The sequence below is a fragment of the Antedon bifida genome, chromosome 1, assembly GCF_963402885.1.
Source record: "Antedon bifida chromosome 1, ecAntBifi1.1, whole genome shotgun sequence".
Lineage (NCBI taxonomy): Eukaryota > Metazoa > Echinodermata > Crinoidea > Comatulida > Antedonidae > Antedon > Antedon bifida.
The window spans coordinates 14,008,534-14,022,733 of NC_136226.1; the positions used below are offsets into that span (position 1 = coordinate 14,008,534).

Genomic DNA, 14,200 nt, shown 5'->3' on the forward strand with positions numbered 1-14,200 from the left:
ACTGTATCTGGTTAAAAACTATAAAACGCAAGTGATCACTAAAATGTGCATTGTGGCTTTATTCAGATTCATGGTAATCATGTATGTGGTTCAGACAACAAACAACACTCATTACCATTATAGTCGTTCTATTAAGGACCACAAGGAAATAACAAATATTTCATAATGTATGCTATTGGGAAATTTGTAGACAAATTAGGCACATGTTATAAATATCAGGAAAGCACATGTTGTACTTTGGGCCTAATTTATACCATTTTGTCAAGTAATAATGTGCTCTGCAGATTTCAATAATTTAATCAAAGAAATGAAATTTGCTTAATTAAATGTTTAATCCTTGAGAAAAAAATGTTTTTTAATTAGAAGGGTCTTCAATGGAGTTAGAAAAATTAAATATTTTATTTTTCATGACTACAGAATAAAAGGACACATAAACCTAAAGCTTTGAGTTTTCTATGCTATCCACTGATAAAGAAAACAATGAAATAGACAGTTAGATTTTTCTAAAAAACAACAAGATAAAAACTCCTTTTTATGTTTAACGAATAAAAAGCGCAATATTAAATGCAATCACTTTCAGTAAACCATCCAATTATTAGACTTGGAAACATCTGCACGAAATGCTGTAAATCTTGTTTTTTCGCTGCACATTTTCTCATTAATATTCTGAATTCTAACTAATGTCTTGAATGATGTTAAATAATACAGCCATTAAACTCAGTAGAATAATCATATTACCTGTGGCTGAGGTAGTAGTTGTCCAGGTCGTAGACATGCGACGGATCAGACTTGGCGGTAAACTCCGGCGAAGCCGCTACAAAGAAAACAAAAGTTAATCATGTTTTGGTTATATGTCAAATTTAAATGCATAGTAAAATTTACTGATTATGTGGGTTTGGTTTTTGTTACGCGGCGTACCCTTGGATTTTGGTGATTCGCAGGTTGAATATCGTACACTGTAGCTATAACAGCTCAATCCAAACTTAACATAAAGATCAATAGTAACTTTGTTTACTCTGTGTACAGTATATTTTTTTGTATTTTGTGTCTTGGACTAGTCTGGGACACCAAATCAGTCAAACCTCTAGGAGTCTCATAAACATGGAGTAATTAGTATTATTTATAAAATAAAACTAGTAGTATACAGTATAATTGAAAGGGCCACATTTTATCTAATAAACCTTTCAACTCCGCTATTTTCCTAGATATGCAGATTCTAAAGTTCACTTTATATTATGACATTTTTATCTTATCATAAATAATCATTTGTTGCATATATACACATAAAAATTAATTGACTTTTTCCAGAAAGCGGTCATTGAATTTGACCCTACATACATTTAGATGGCGAAAGTGATGTACTAATTGGTTATATATATTAGTACAGGCAGATGTTTCACACAACAGACCTCCTTTCACAGGTAAATATGGTTTTAATGAAAAATACTGTATTTCATGATTTCTGTCACTGAAAAATGATGATAAATTTGCAATTAAATTTAAAGATGGGAAAGTGATTATAATTGGTTAAGACTTCCTAATCTATGTAGACTTTGTTCAATGAACCTACTTTTTGATATACATGCTTATAAATGAAAATCCCTATTTGATTTCTTTCGCATTATTCTAAAAAATGTCAATAAATTTAAAGTTTCAGAAGTGTGTTTTTAAAAAAAATAATTCTCTACATAATTAATTTGATACCATTTATTGACAAGGAAAGAATACTCATTCCCACTCAAAATTATTAGCATTTTAAAGTAAATTACACTTTAGTTCATGGCCTTTATCCATCTTATTATGAAGTCTTTATGAAGGTGAAAACACTCAACAATATACAGTACATGCAAATAAACTGAACATTAGCATCCCTTTATGCAAGAGAAGGCTAAATATAGTATACTTTCATACTGTTAATTAACATTAATGAACTACATTGTCTGTAAACCAAATCACCATCTTGACTATACTCTATATCATAATTATTTTATTGTGTACAGTATTATGCAATTTAATTATCAATTAATGAACATATGTATTCTGAAACATCTATTGTGAACATTTTAGGGATACAGTAATGTAGCTTAGGTGGTGGATTTTCAAATAAGTAAAGGTTTACAGTAGGTGGCAATGATTTTTAAACAGTAATACAGTACTGTAGGAGGTTGTAAAGGTCAGATGATGTTTAAAGCCTGGTTCCCATTTGAACACAACGTAAGCGAATTGCCAATCACAAACAACAGTTCAAATTATCTATCGCTTTGATTGGTCAATTCATATGCGTTGCGACTTATACCCTTGCGTTGCATTCTAGATGGGGTGCTTGGTGAAAATTAAGCGACTGTATCCATCTAAATACTTGTCAGTGAGCTCATCTACAAAAATATACTGTAGTATCAACTGTTTCACAAGGGTTGAATAGTTAATTTGAGTGGCATGGCTTATAGTGAAATGCCATGCAGTATAATTGTATACATCACAATACTTTATATAATCCTTCTTATCCTCAGGCTGTGAATGAATTAAAGAAAGGAATTTGCCTTTGAATATTAAATGCATGGAAGAAAATATCTCCAAAATGGATTTTAAAACCATTAACCCGTAAAATTGATGGGTTCATAGATCTTTTTTGCTGCACCCTATAAAAAAGTATGTTTATGGAAAGATCATCTTGTAATCAAAGCCACATAAACCCATATGGAAAGTATTCCATCAAGAAATTTTCACATTAGTAAAATTAGTAACTAATCACTATTAAGAAAATGTAAAACTCTTATTAAAATGTTCATGCAGCGATGTACAAAGGATGAGTGATATTATTTTCATGGGTGATAACATTTAAGGATGGGTGGAAACAGCAATTAGGGTGGTACCCTATTTCAAGGTTGTCAAGGTGATAATTACTGATTTTTGTACCCGTTTTTGTATTAAATATATTATTTAAAATGCTCTAAAACTATAACTAAGCTTTAGTGGAAGATCTAGGGGTCAAGTCACCAACATTTGTTAGCACAACTATTCCTAATTAAGATGACATCATCAAAAATGATAAATTTTAATCAATCAATCCTGTAGGTGGCCAAGTTTTATGATAATTGTGTCATCTACAGTACAGTTAGATCTGTTTAATTAACCAATTATTTCTAGATGTGAATCTTCTTATCTTATCTTACACAGCTGGTAAATTAAATTAGCTACAGTAGCCTATTTATACAAAAATGAACTTTAGAATACAACTTTTTCAATTGTTTTATCTTATTCTAGAAAAATTTTACATAATCCTTAAATTATTAAACTCACCAATAGTATCTAAACTTTATCCATTAGATTTGTTATTTACATTTTATTCAATTCAATCCAAAATTTTATTTGTAATTGAATCTTCTTCATTTATAAAATGTCATATTCTAAATGTCATCTTCTTATCTATAAATGTCACGTACATGTACTTCTTATCCATGTACTTCTTATCCATGTAGTTGACTGAATCCTACAAATGTTTAGAGGTTTATTAAATAAATTATGTTTGATGGAAAACAACAATATATACTTCACAAAAGCAGCTACTGTTACAGTGGCAGGATAGTTGGTTCATAGGGGGCTGAAACAAAGCCAGAGAGCAGTCATTGAAAAAAGACCTGGTTGATGTTGTCAATACATACCTTGGGCAGAGTAACTGGTTTATCCCCAACATAAGGAGAGTCATCCATATCTGTTGTATAATTACTTTGTGTAAGGGCCACTAGAGGACTAATCTTTGGTCTTTGTAGGGTGCTGTAGCTTGTAGGAGGACTTATAAGTGTTCCAACTGCTCGAAGACCACCGATAACATTTGCAGGTAATGTGGTATCTGCTAACATGTCCATTATAAGCCCATGGGCTTCTTGCATCACTGCAACATCAACCACAGAGTTTGAAACCTGGAAAAAAGACAACAGAATTGTAAGATAATGTTGAATGAAACTGTGAGCTTATCCTAAACTGTTAGTACTGCAGAAACTTAACTGTATAGTACCTACTGCATGTAGGCCTACAAAAGGTTTTGTTGAAAAGTAAAAGGCCAGGAAACATTAACAAGACTTCTGGACGAAATACGACAAATGAAACACTATGTTTGTGATAAGCTAATTCCATAAAAAGCTACAGTACAATCAAAGGGAATTAAAATCATTGAAGATCACTGTCGGTAAAACCACTACACTCACAACCCTTGCAACAGCCAAAGTGGGATCAACTTAACATGTCTTTTGATCCAAGTAAGCTAGGATGTAAGAATGTTACATTAATATTAGCAATATTATTCTATTAACATGCTTGTAAGCAAAATCAAACCTAAAATATTTTCAATATCTATAGAGTAAATTGCCTTCGGAATCATGAATGAATGTTGGAGGTAAAATTTGAAATTGATTATTAAATTATCAAGAAATCTCATTTTATAAAGAAAAATGTCAAAATTGGCTTTACACAGAATGTGATTGATATTGAGTAATTAAATTTGTTTTATATAACATAATAAACATAAAGAATGTACTAGATTTAACTACTGTATAAACATGAGTTTCAATATTTAAACCATTTTGCTGGTGTTACAATGGTTATAGGCCTAATATAATTATTTTGTATGGAAAACCTCCATTCAAAGCATTCTATTGTTTTTAACTAAATTTTTATTTTTATAGTTTTAAAAGCTTTAAAAAAACTCTGCTTTTTATTAATGAGTTACAGTACTTCATACTACTTGTAATAGCCTTCTGAAAACTTCTGTCAAGATATATTCACAACTTAAAGATTGAATGTAAAATAATCAATATCAACGGTAATCAGAACCTAGTGTTATCAGGCAAGACCTCAAGCTTTTGCCATATTTGTGATGTGACTTGAGAAACTTAAGCCGCTTTTGACGTCAGTATTAAACAGACATGTTGATTTCATGTACGGTATTAGGTGATAGCAATATTAATAGGTTATAATACTACGTAGATTTGTCAATCAAGGCAGGTTTAATGTTAAATCAATAAATTTAACGTCATACTGTAGGCCCAGTGTACATTATCATAAACGTCATCAATAATCAGATATTATCACATCAATGTTTTGTTGTTTACAGTATTTAGGACATGACATTAATAACAATAAATAATGGTCTTTCTTTTATGCATGTTTGTTAGTTCAGAACTGCACATGGTATCTTTCTATAGTGTGAACTTCAAAGATGTGAATAAATGTGAATTAATTGATCTTTTTAATAAAGTTTACAGCTTAATATGGTACAGTATACTGTGGTGAAAAGCAGGCTTAGGTTTAAACACAACAATTCGGTTTGGCCCAGATATTTTTAACCTGTCAACACCACTTTTGTGACATATCCCATAATGCCTTGCAAATCCCATGAGGGTATGTAAAGCGGATGTATTAATAATGTTTCCATCTTGTCTCACATGTGTTTATTTTGAGCAGTTATAATAGTTGTTATTGAAAGTAAATGGTGTTCATCAGAGAGGTACTGTACATTTATTATAAATATCTATCTATATCTCTGTGTTCATATAACTACATACAAAATAGTGCATAAACCTTTTTCTGAATTCAATCATCACTAATTATATCACAACAAATTACAATGTTTGAATATGGTGTTACACAAATAAATCAAAAGTCTCCAGGGGAGAGGCATGACTTAAGTATAAATGAAAGGCATGCAGTTTTTACAAATAATTGCAATACCAGTACAACTTTCAATTTATATTATGCTGTAAACACTGACTTAATTTCATTGTATGATATTATCCTAAAAGCAATAACCATATCCATTAATCCACTATTAAACTGACTAGATTCAAAGCAAAATTGATTTGACCTACTGATATAATGGGTCCAGGTTTGCTTTTTTTCCATAATGAATAGTTAGCTTATCTCTGTGGTCTGATCGCAACAAAGAATACAAAAACGTATGTGGGGTATACTTAAAATACAAAAGTGCATTTTAATGGGAGTAAACCATCCTCAATTAACTTTGATCATGATGATGATATACATTTCTAAACTGTTGTTTTCCTCGGGCAAAGAACAGTTCAGTTTACACACCAAAGTATTCAAAAGACTTTTTGAGGCAGATCAGGTAACAGAAATATCGGAAACTGAATACTATAAGCACGGAAGGTGTTGGGTTTGATTTTTTGTTAACAAAGATAGATATTGACATCCAAGCAAATAAAATTCCATAAAAAAAGATAGAAACTATATAAATTAAACCTTAAAAGGACAGAAAAAAATACAATTAATTAAAGATCTCAACCCACGATTAGCATCATTCCTATTGTAGTCTGCACCAAGAAAAAAAATGGTGAAAAGTTTGCCAACAGTACAGTGTGTAGATACCACTTGCCAAATTAGGATTGAGAGGTTCACTCAAATTTTCTATTCCATACCTGAAACCATACTCAATAACTGCAGTATATTAAATATATGGGCCTATTTTTCCTGCATATATTACGTTAAATAGCCATTCATTTGAAAAAAGATTTTGTTAAAGACACTAGACCTGGACTTTACGTTTTAGCAACATTGCAACATTATTGAAGTACAGTACGTCTCAAGACATGTTTGATCCAAAAAACATAACCGGGGTAATAATGTGAAATGCTTAGAGGCTTTGTGCATTTAGCGCTAAGATCGACATTTAATTAAATGGCAAAGTTTTTAACAATTACTAAAATGCCATAAAGCAGTAATAATTTGAAATTTGTCTGTTTCTGCTGCCAAGGAATTGGTGACTAATTTAATGATTTAGGGCCAACTTGGATCGAAATCACTGTAGGCATGGTATTCTGTAGTCTCAGCTGTCAAGAAATCATCAGTATTTACTGGTAGTTTGGGTCATACCGTATTGTTCCTAATAAACGCCCCGCCCCTAATAAACGCCCCCTTCATTTTTTGTTTATTTTCTAATTAACACACCTTATATAGTGCCCAATCTATATAAACAGAGGATTCTCACGTTTAGAATTGGTGTTCAGCCCGGAAAGTCACATTTTTAAGCGACTGTGATAACGATGTACGCTAACAGCGTGACAAACATGTAGGCCTACACCGGGCGCGTAGGGTAATTCGCGCGTGTAGGACACTGGAAGTTTTTTTAAAATTCGCGACAACATACATCGCTGGTCTTTAAAAACCAGGAAAACAACGGGGACCAGACAATCGTAGGCCATTTGCCACAAGAGCAATCCAAGATTTTTAATTTCTTTTTTGAACATAAAGTCGAAAATAAAAAAAAAAAAAAAAATTACAGCTAAACACAGGCACAGTAGCATAGCAGGGGGTTTGGAGGTATCCTATGAACTTATTTGTTGCACACCCAAAAAAACATTGATTGACCGTCTGAAGCAACTTGTTTAGGGTAGACTAGGTAGGCCTCTATTTATGATTTTTACATTTCACCCCTAACAAACGCCCACCTTTTTAAGGCCCCGGGGACGTTTATTAGGAACAATACGGTACTTAACTTGCCTACAGTAGTAGGAGTAAATCATGACTCAACCCTGTACAATATGTATTATGTATACATGGTACGGACTCCTATACCACTGACAAATTCAAAATTAATCTAATTTCTATTAAAGCACTATCAGTTATTGTAATCATCAATGTACTGTACAAATGATGACATAAATTCTGATATTGGAAAAAATGGAAAAACCTTCACATACTGTAAAGTTAATAGAAATTTGTGATGAGAAAATGCTAATTATATTGTAGATTACTCTACAGTTAGCTACCTGTATCATACAGTACAGTCTTGTATGGAATGGAAGACGGTACTGTTATGTTAAATAATGGTAAATCATAGAATTGAATTTTGAATGGAGCTTTATACTGTAAATAGAATTGTTAATATTCAATATTATATTAAATTTGAAGGAAAAAAAGCATCAATCATCACATCAATTTAATATTTCAATAAAAAAAAAAAACTAACAATTGTTGAAAGAGCAAATAGACATTATATTACAGAGACTTGAGATTATTAATAAACACCTACACACCTACTCAGAATACAGTGTTCTTGGACAACACATTAAATAATAATGAGTTAAAATACAAAGTTCAAGTGAATAAAATCAATCAAGTTGACTATTAAACCATGAAAAAACTCCTAAATATTTAGTAAATGTAATTAAATTTGTCCAAATTATCTGAATGCAAACACTCTTATTTTTGTTTTCAATCCATTTTAAAAATCATTTTTCTCTTACTGTCTACAATATCAAACTTTATGTTCAAAATGTGATGTGCCCATATCCACATCACTACCATATTTGAACATATCACTACCATATTTGAGCACATCACACTTTTTTCAGTTATAGGCTCACCAAACACAAGATGATTTCTTGTATCATCTTTCACTGATCAACCAATTAATCCACTATTATCATTTGTGAATCAAAGTGTGTAAACAAATTTTATGATATTTGAAATGAATCTTTATTATTTTTTATGGAATTGACTAAAAAAATTCGAACAAATGTGACGCTGCCATTTCAGCAGAGGTATTTTATTAGCGTACAATTGGTATCCATAGACTGACCTAGACATTTAGACTGTATAATAATATTGACATGCCATTTACGTAGAGGCACTCACTACTAAGAAAAAGGTGTACATCAAAATATCAAGATATTTAGCGTGATACAAATTTACAATAAAAAAACAATTACCAAGAATTCCCTTCCATTAATTCCAATAATCAACATAAATCTCCAATCTTTAAAAATACCTTTTCTTTGATTAACATAATGAGGTACTGTATACACATTGGTACAATAAAAACTGTTAATGTTTTACCGAGTACAGCATTGTCTTGAATCTTGACATTTTAATAAGGACTGAAGAAATGGTGGTGACTGACTGCCTTTAGAGCATGTTGAGTACGGCCAACTTGTATCATTTTGGTTCATACTGTATACCTTAATATTGGTTTCATGACTATTTAGGAGTTTGTCTATTCTATTTTTGGAGGGCATGAGGCCAATATTAAATTAAAACAATTTACAGAACATACTGTATATTCATACCAACATTGGCAAGACTTAAGGGCATAGACACTAGATCCAAGGTAAATTTACCAGACATACACAAAAAAAGAATAGAAGGACATAGTAGTACAGGTCCTTTTAAATTACATTCTGCAACTATGTTGGAAACAAAAACCTGTAATAAATGATATTTGTTTTTGAATTAAACCAAGTACCTGTAGCACTTTACGGTACTTATGATACTGTTGTCATTGGAGGACACTCAATTTTAGTCAATGTTTGATGGTACCTTAACGTTACTATAGAAACTTATTAATAATTACTACCAATGTTTATTTTCTGCATAAAAGCACGCCCTCTTTACAGATTTACAGTTAGCATTGCACATACATAATACTAATAGCATATATGTATAGGCCTAGTAATAATGCATGTATTGAAAATTGTGTATGTTTAATAGTACGATAAAGCTGCATTGTACTATTAGTCATTGTTATTTATTATTTGCATAATTCTAAAAATAGTCATACTAAGTATATAGTAACTTTAAACCAATGTGGTTTAAGATTGTAACTCCTCATTTTAATATTTAAAAATGACTACATTTTCACCTCTCGCATCAAAATATCTGTCCTAAAAAAGCAAAGGTAAAAGTTATTTAATTGTCCAGCAAATATAGTGTCTATCAGATTTCACTGTAACTTTACATTTAAAAAATACAAATTGATACTTTTGTGACAGTAAAACCCTTTTTTAGAGTACATTAAACTTACCTGGCTTTTTGGAATAAGGGCAGGAAGAGATGTTCTTCGTGTTCTCTGGCTGTGTAATGATGCTGTGCTTGACTGGCTTGACGTTCGACGACGACAAATAACTGGAATCTTTTCATCGTGTGTAAACTGTATTGACAAATTTTGTCTCATACGTGTTTCCATGTATTTTGCAAGAATGCAACCAAAAATTCCACAAAAGTAGGCAATAAAAGGGCGTAACCATTGTGGTAGAGACCCCAGTGTGGACACACTCAAAAAGCGCATGATACTTAAAAAAATTAATACAAACACACTGTATGAATTTTTTAGGCTAGATGTTGTACTAGCTAAACATGAGAACACTAGCATAGTTGCAACGAGCCATGTACTCAGAACAGTATCTGTACCAAAAATAATTTGGCCCATAATTTCTCCAATATTGCAACCCAGAAACAGTAAATATACACTTGTACTCGTCCATGTTTTTCGCAGATAGAATGAGAGCCAATAAAATGCGCATACAATACTAAACATTGGAGCGAACAATCCACATAATAGATGAAAAAAATTCATTACACTGCTTTGGAAGAAGTAAACTCCGCAACTGATGCAGCCAACAGAAGCCGCTAGGAACGCCGCAGTTTGTGTTCGAGTGAAATGGTTAGGCTTCAAACCTAACCACGGTAAATACGGATTATAGTAACTGTATTCAATCGGTGAAACAGTAGATTTCATATATCCATTATTATCCTCGGCATCTCTGTCATAGTTTTGAGGCTTCTGTACTCCTCCGTAGCGAACACAGCCACTTTTTCGTGTCGCCATTTTTTAATTTTCCAAAATGATACAATAGGCTTGATTCAGTCGTTTTTCGCGATGGTCTTTTCGTCCGTTCTCCGACTTCCATGGAACCGAGGCTAACGTAAGTACGTACTCGTTGTTCCAACCTTCCTACCAGCTGCTTAAAATTGAGGGCGTTCGTCATAATTATATCAAAGTATTCAGATACAGTAACAATATTTACAATAATAATTTACGGATATTCTGATTTAAAAAATATTATTGTTGTCGATCAGTAAAAATAAGGTGTAAATATTGCGGGTTTTATGAGAGCAAATAAAACTCTGACACGGATCGAGTTTTTTCTTGTAATATTTATTTATTTATTTATTGGTCATCACTTTTTTTTATCAGTGGCACACACTGTCGTTTATGGTGCAACCAAAATAAAACAAATGAGCAATAATAATGAAAGAAAACAAAACAAAAGCAATGGAAAAAAAAATATATATATAAAGCTATTAGGCCTACTACAAACGATATACTATAAACTATAGGCTAATAGGTACACAATTCATCAAAATCTTTTGAGTTCTGTGTTTCCTTTCAACTCTGTATCGACTTGTTTGTTGTTTTTTTTTGTATTTTCATGATGATGATGATGATGATTATGAATAATAACAAATATTAAATAACATTTGATTTCATTTGAAGGAGTTATTCATAGTATATAATATTATTTATTCTATGATAACTCCTTTTCAAGATTCCTAAAGACAGACAATCCTTTTATCAAAATGTCCATTACTTTCAAAATTATAGGCCTACATGGAATCGACCATCAAGTGATCATTCCCTTCTGACAGTTCGATAATTAATTATACATGCATGTTACTTATATTTAATGTGTATAAAAATATAATACTATACGAATTATGTGTGTAAGAAGAAAGTTTAAAAAGCTATATTCTATGTAATTTATGTATAGGCCTAAATGGAAAGAATAAATGTGGGACACACCCACCAAAGAGAGAAAAAAAATTAATCTTAATATTTAATTGTCAATGACATGGTATACAATAACGCATTTAAATTGTATGATAACGTCAAATGGCCAATGTTTTCCTTAGAAACTGTTTCACTATTTTCCATGAATGTTCTTGTGCCTTTGCATGCTCTGGTAAGCCTCCTCCATAAGTAATTTTTGTATCGGCTACGATACAAATAAAAAAAAAACAATTTGAGACAGTAAAAGACATTAACATGTATTTAGGCCTACAAACAAACATCCAAAGTAAAATAGTCACCGTTAAATGGGTTCTTCGTTATATTAGTAACTGGTAGTAATCCAGGATCAATAAGATGACCAGTTCCTGGGTAGACCAATGTCCTGTGGTTGCGATGACCATGCTGATTCAACCTATCAGTCAGCATAGAAGTACAGTATACGCTTGGAATAATCTGATCATCTTCTCCAGCAATAAAAAGGAAACCGGCTTTGGCTTTTTCGATCTGTGAACATTTCTCTATTATTATTAAAAGTCTGAAAATGATTCATTCTAGATTTGTTTTCAGATTCATTCAGATGAATTTGTCTACACAAACACATGATTTTTTTTCGAGCTGATTTGAGGCTGCTACCAAGACAAAAACATTAAAGATAGGTCTACAAGTTAAAAATACCGTAATAGTAAACAGGTTTGGCAAGTGTAGTAATATAGAATATTCACTAAGCATATCAGAATCATCAGTTAAAATATGTATAATTTAAATACAATGTATTACCTGAATGGCAGTTAATTCACTTTTGTCGAAAAATTTACAACCAAACGATTTCAGGTAATTTATTGCACCATCTTTATCCACAACTGGGTTTTCGTTGTTGCTGTAAATAAGGTAAAGGTATATAATGTTATTCTATACATTTTCAATCGTATTATTACGACGTATTCTTTAATACGCTCCTAGGTCAACTTAGCATTGTTTGCTTTGAAGACTATTGCCATCTCTTGGTTTATATTTGATTCTAATTCACTATCACATCAGTGCATGTCACCAGTGAGGACTCGTAAATTCTGAAGCACTGATTCTGTACGGAACCATCTTTGCTTGCTCATCATCCTAATCTGATACAGAGCTCACTACCGGCTACAGGTTCAATTGCCTTTTAACAATTTTTAGTCGCGACTCTACAGCTCACTATGTCGGTCTGTTGGTCGGTCGGTTGGTCGGTAAACACATTTGAGCACGCGACTGCAGCCATGGCCTTGTTGTACATATTATTCTGAAGTCTTGTGTGTTATACTGTACCGATATTTACTTTATGTAAGGTAATGCTCTTCCATAATATGTGAGTGGTGTCATCGTTCGATGATGGGGAGCGTTGTACGAAACTACTGCGTGTATCTGTAACATATAGTAAGATTACTGGTTAGTAAAATTACTGGTAAGTCTGATTGTAATAAATAATAACAAGTAATAATTAGCTTGAGTGCGGACACAGACAAATTTATTGTCCGTAAGCGAAGACATACCAATTGCAAATTTTCAATATTCTCTCAGATAGTGGAGGCTAGGCCTATAGATACTTACCATATCAGGCCAGTACGTTGCCATAACAATACTAAGCATCGCTCCGAGTGACGTACCGACAAGTGCTATTCTAGAAGAATCCACATATTCTTGAGAAGAGAACCACTTTAGAGCTTCCTAAGTAATATAAGCAAAGTGTGATGATTTAGAATGCATTATATATTTTGTTTTATAAAAACGAAGGTAAATGTATCAACCGTAGTCATAAATAATATCATGAAATGGACCAAAGATATACATTATAAAAAAGAACATGTACTAAATTAGACTAAATTGAGCGTATAGAAATGGCAAATACCGAGTCAAAATTACCTCAAAATATCTTAAATCGACATCACCGACGTATTTTACAAGATCTCCGTAAGCAAAGTATGGCAATGCATAGGTTACAAAACCATATGAAGATAACAGAGCTGCCCTGGATGGCTTTAAACCACCACTGACACCATACATGTCAATAATTCCTGGGAATGGCCCTTTTCCTTTATAATACAAGATGAATTTGAAAGATAAAATATGTATTAGTAATGCACGAGTGAACCAAATAACACATTGTCTTATGCCTTGAAATGTGTACGATACGTACTAATAAACTGATTTAATATAAAGGGGCAATAATTGAGTTTTTATTTATTTTTACGTTTGGTGATTATTCAATATTAGTTTGGCGCCTTTAAGAGTAAAGTTTAGAAAAACAACAATCAACCATATAACTTTTAGGCGCTACTAAGTCCTGGTTCTGGTAACACTTACCAGTTGGTATACAAACAGTTCCTCGAAGCCTCCCATTTGAAACATCATATGTCTTTACATGGTAAGAAAGAAACCTCCTATTTAATTGACATGATGTCATTGCATCTGACTTGTCGATCTCTTGTTTAGTTAGTGCACCTTGGTGAACACTGAAGACCATCTTCAATGGCTTTTGAACATCTCTAACTGTCAAGATTGTAGCCTTAACTTGGTTCATACATTGAAGACTCCAAAAGAGTCCAGCATTGTCCAGCCCTATAGTTGATACCAAGAAATTAATAA

At 32.2% G+C, this 14,200-nt stretch overlaps 2 protein-coding genes across 3 annotated transcripts in view; both read right to left on the reverse strand.

Moving 5' to 3' along the window:
- LOC144843175 (cGMP-inhibited 3',5'-cyclic phosphodiesterase 3A-like) overlaps window positions 1–10,713 on the reverse strand; it is a 31,330-nt gene extending 20,617 nt beyond the window's left edge. For both annotated transcript variants that reach the window (XM_078699946.1, XM_078699937.1), the window contains exons 1-3: window positions 9,815–10,713; window positions 3,663–3,920; window positions 739–814 (exon numbers count right to left, since the gene is read on the reverse strand). In XM_078699946.1, the coding sequence (XP_078556072.1) occupies window positions 739–814; window positions 3,663–3,920; window positions 9,815–10,618 (1,138 nt within the window). In that variant the 5' untranslated portion in view covers window positions 10,619–10,713. The remainder of the gene's footprint in view (window positions 1–738; window positions 815–3,662; window positions 3,921–9,814) is intronic.
- Window positions 10,714–11,848: 1,135 nt separating this feature from the next.
- On the reverse strand, window positions 11,849–14,135 carry LOC144834935 (acyl-coenzyme A amino acid N-acyltransferase 2-like). The gene is made up of 6 exons (XM_078689931.1): window positions 13,919–14,135; window positions 13,478–13,647; window positions 13,166–13,282; window positions 12,894–12,979; window positions 12,359–12,458; window positions 11,849–12,085 (listed from the first exon to the last, which is right to left on the reverse strand). Exons 1-6 carry the CDS (start codon window positions 14,133–14,135, stop codon window positions 11,849–11,851), a joined length of 927 nt encoding a protein of 308 aa, XP_078546057.1.
- Between the last annotated feature and the right edge of the window lie 65 nt (window positions 14,136–14,200).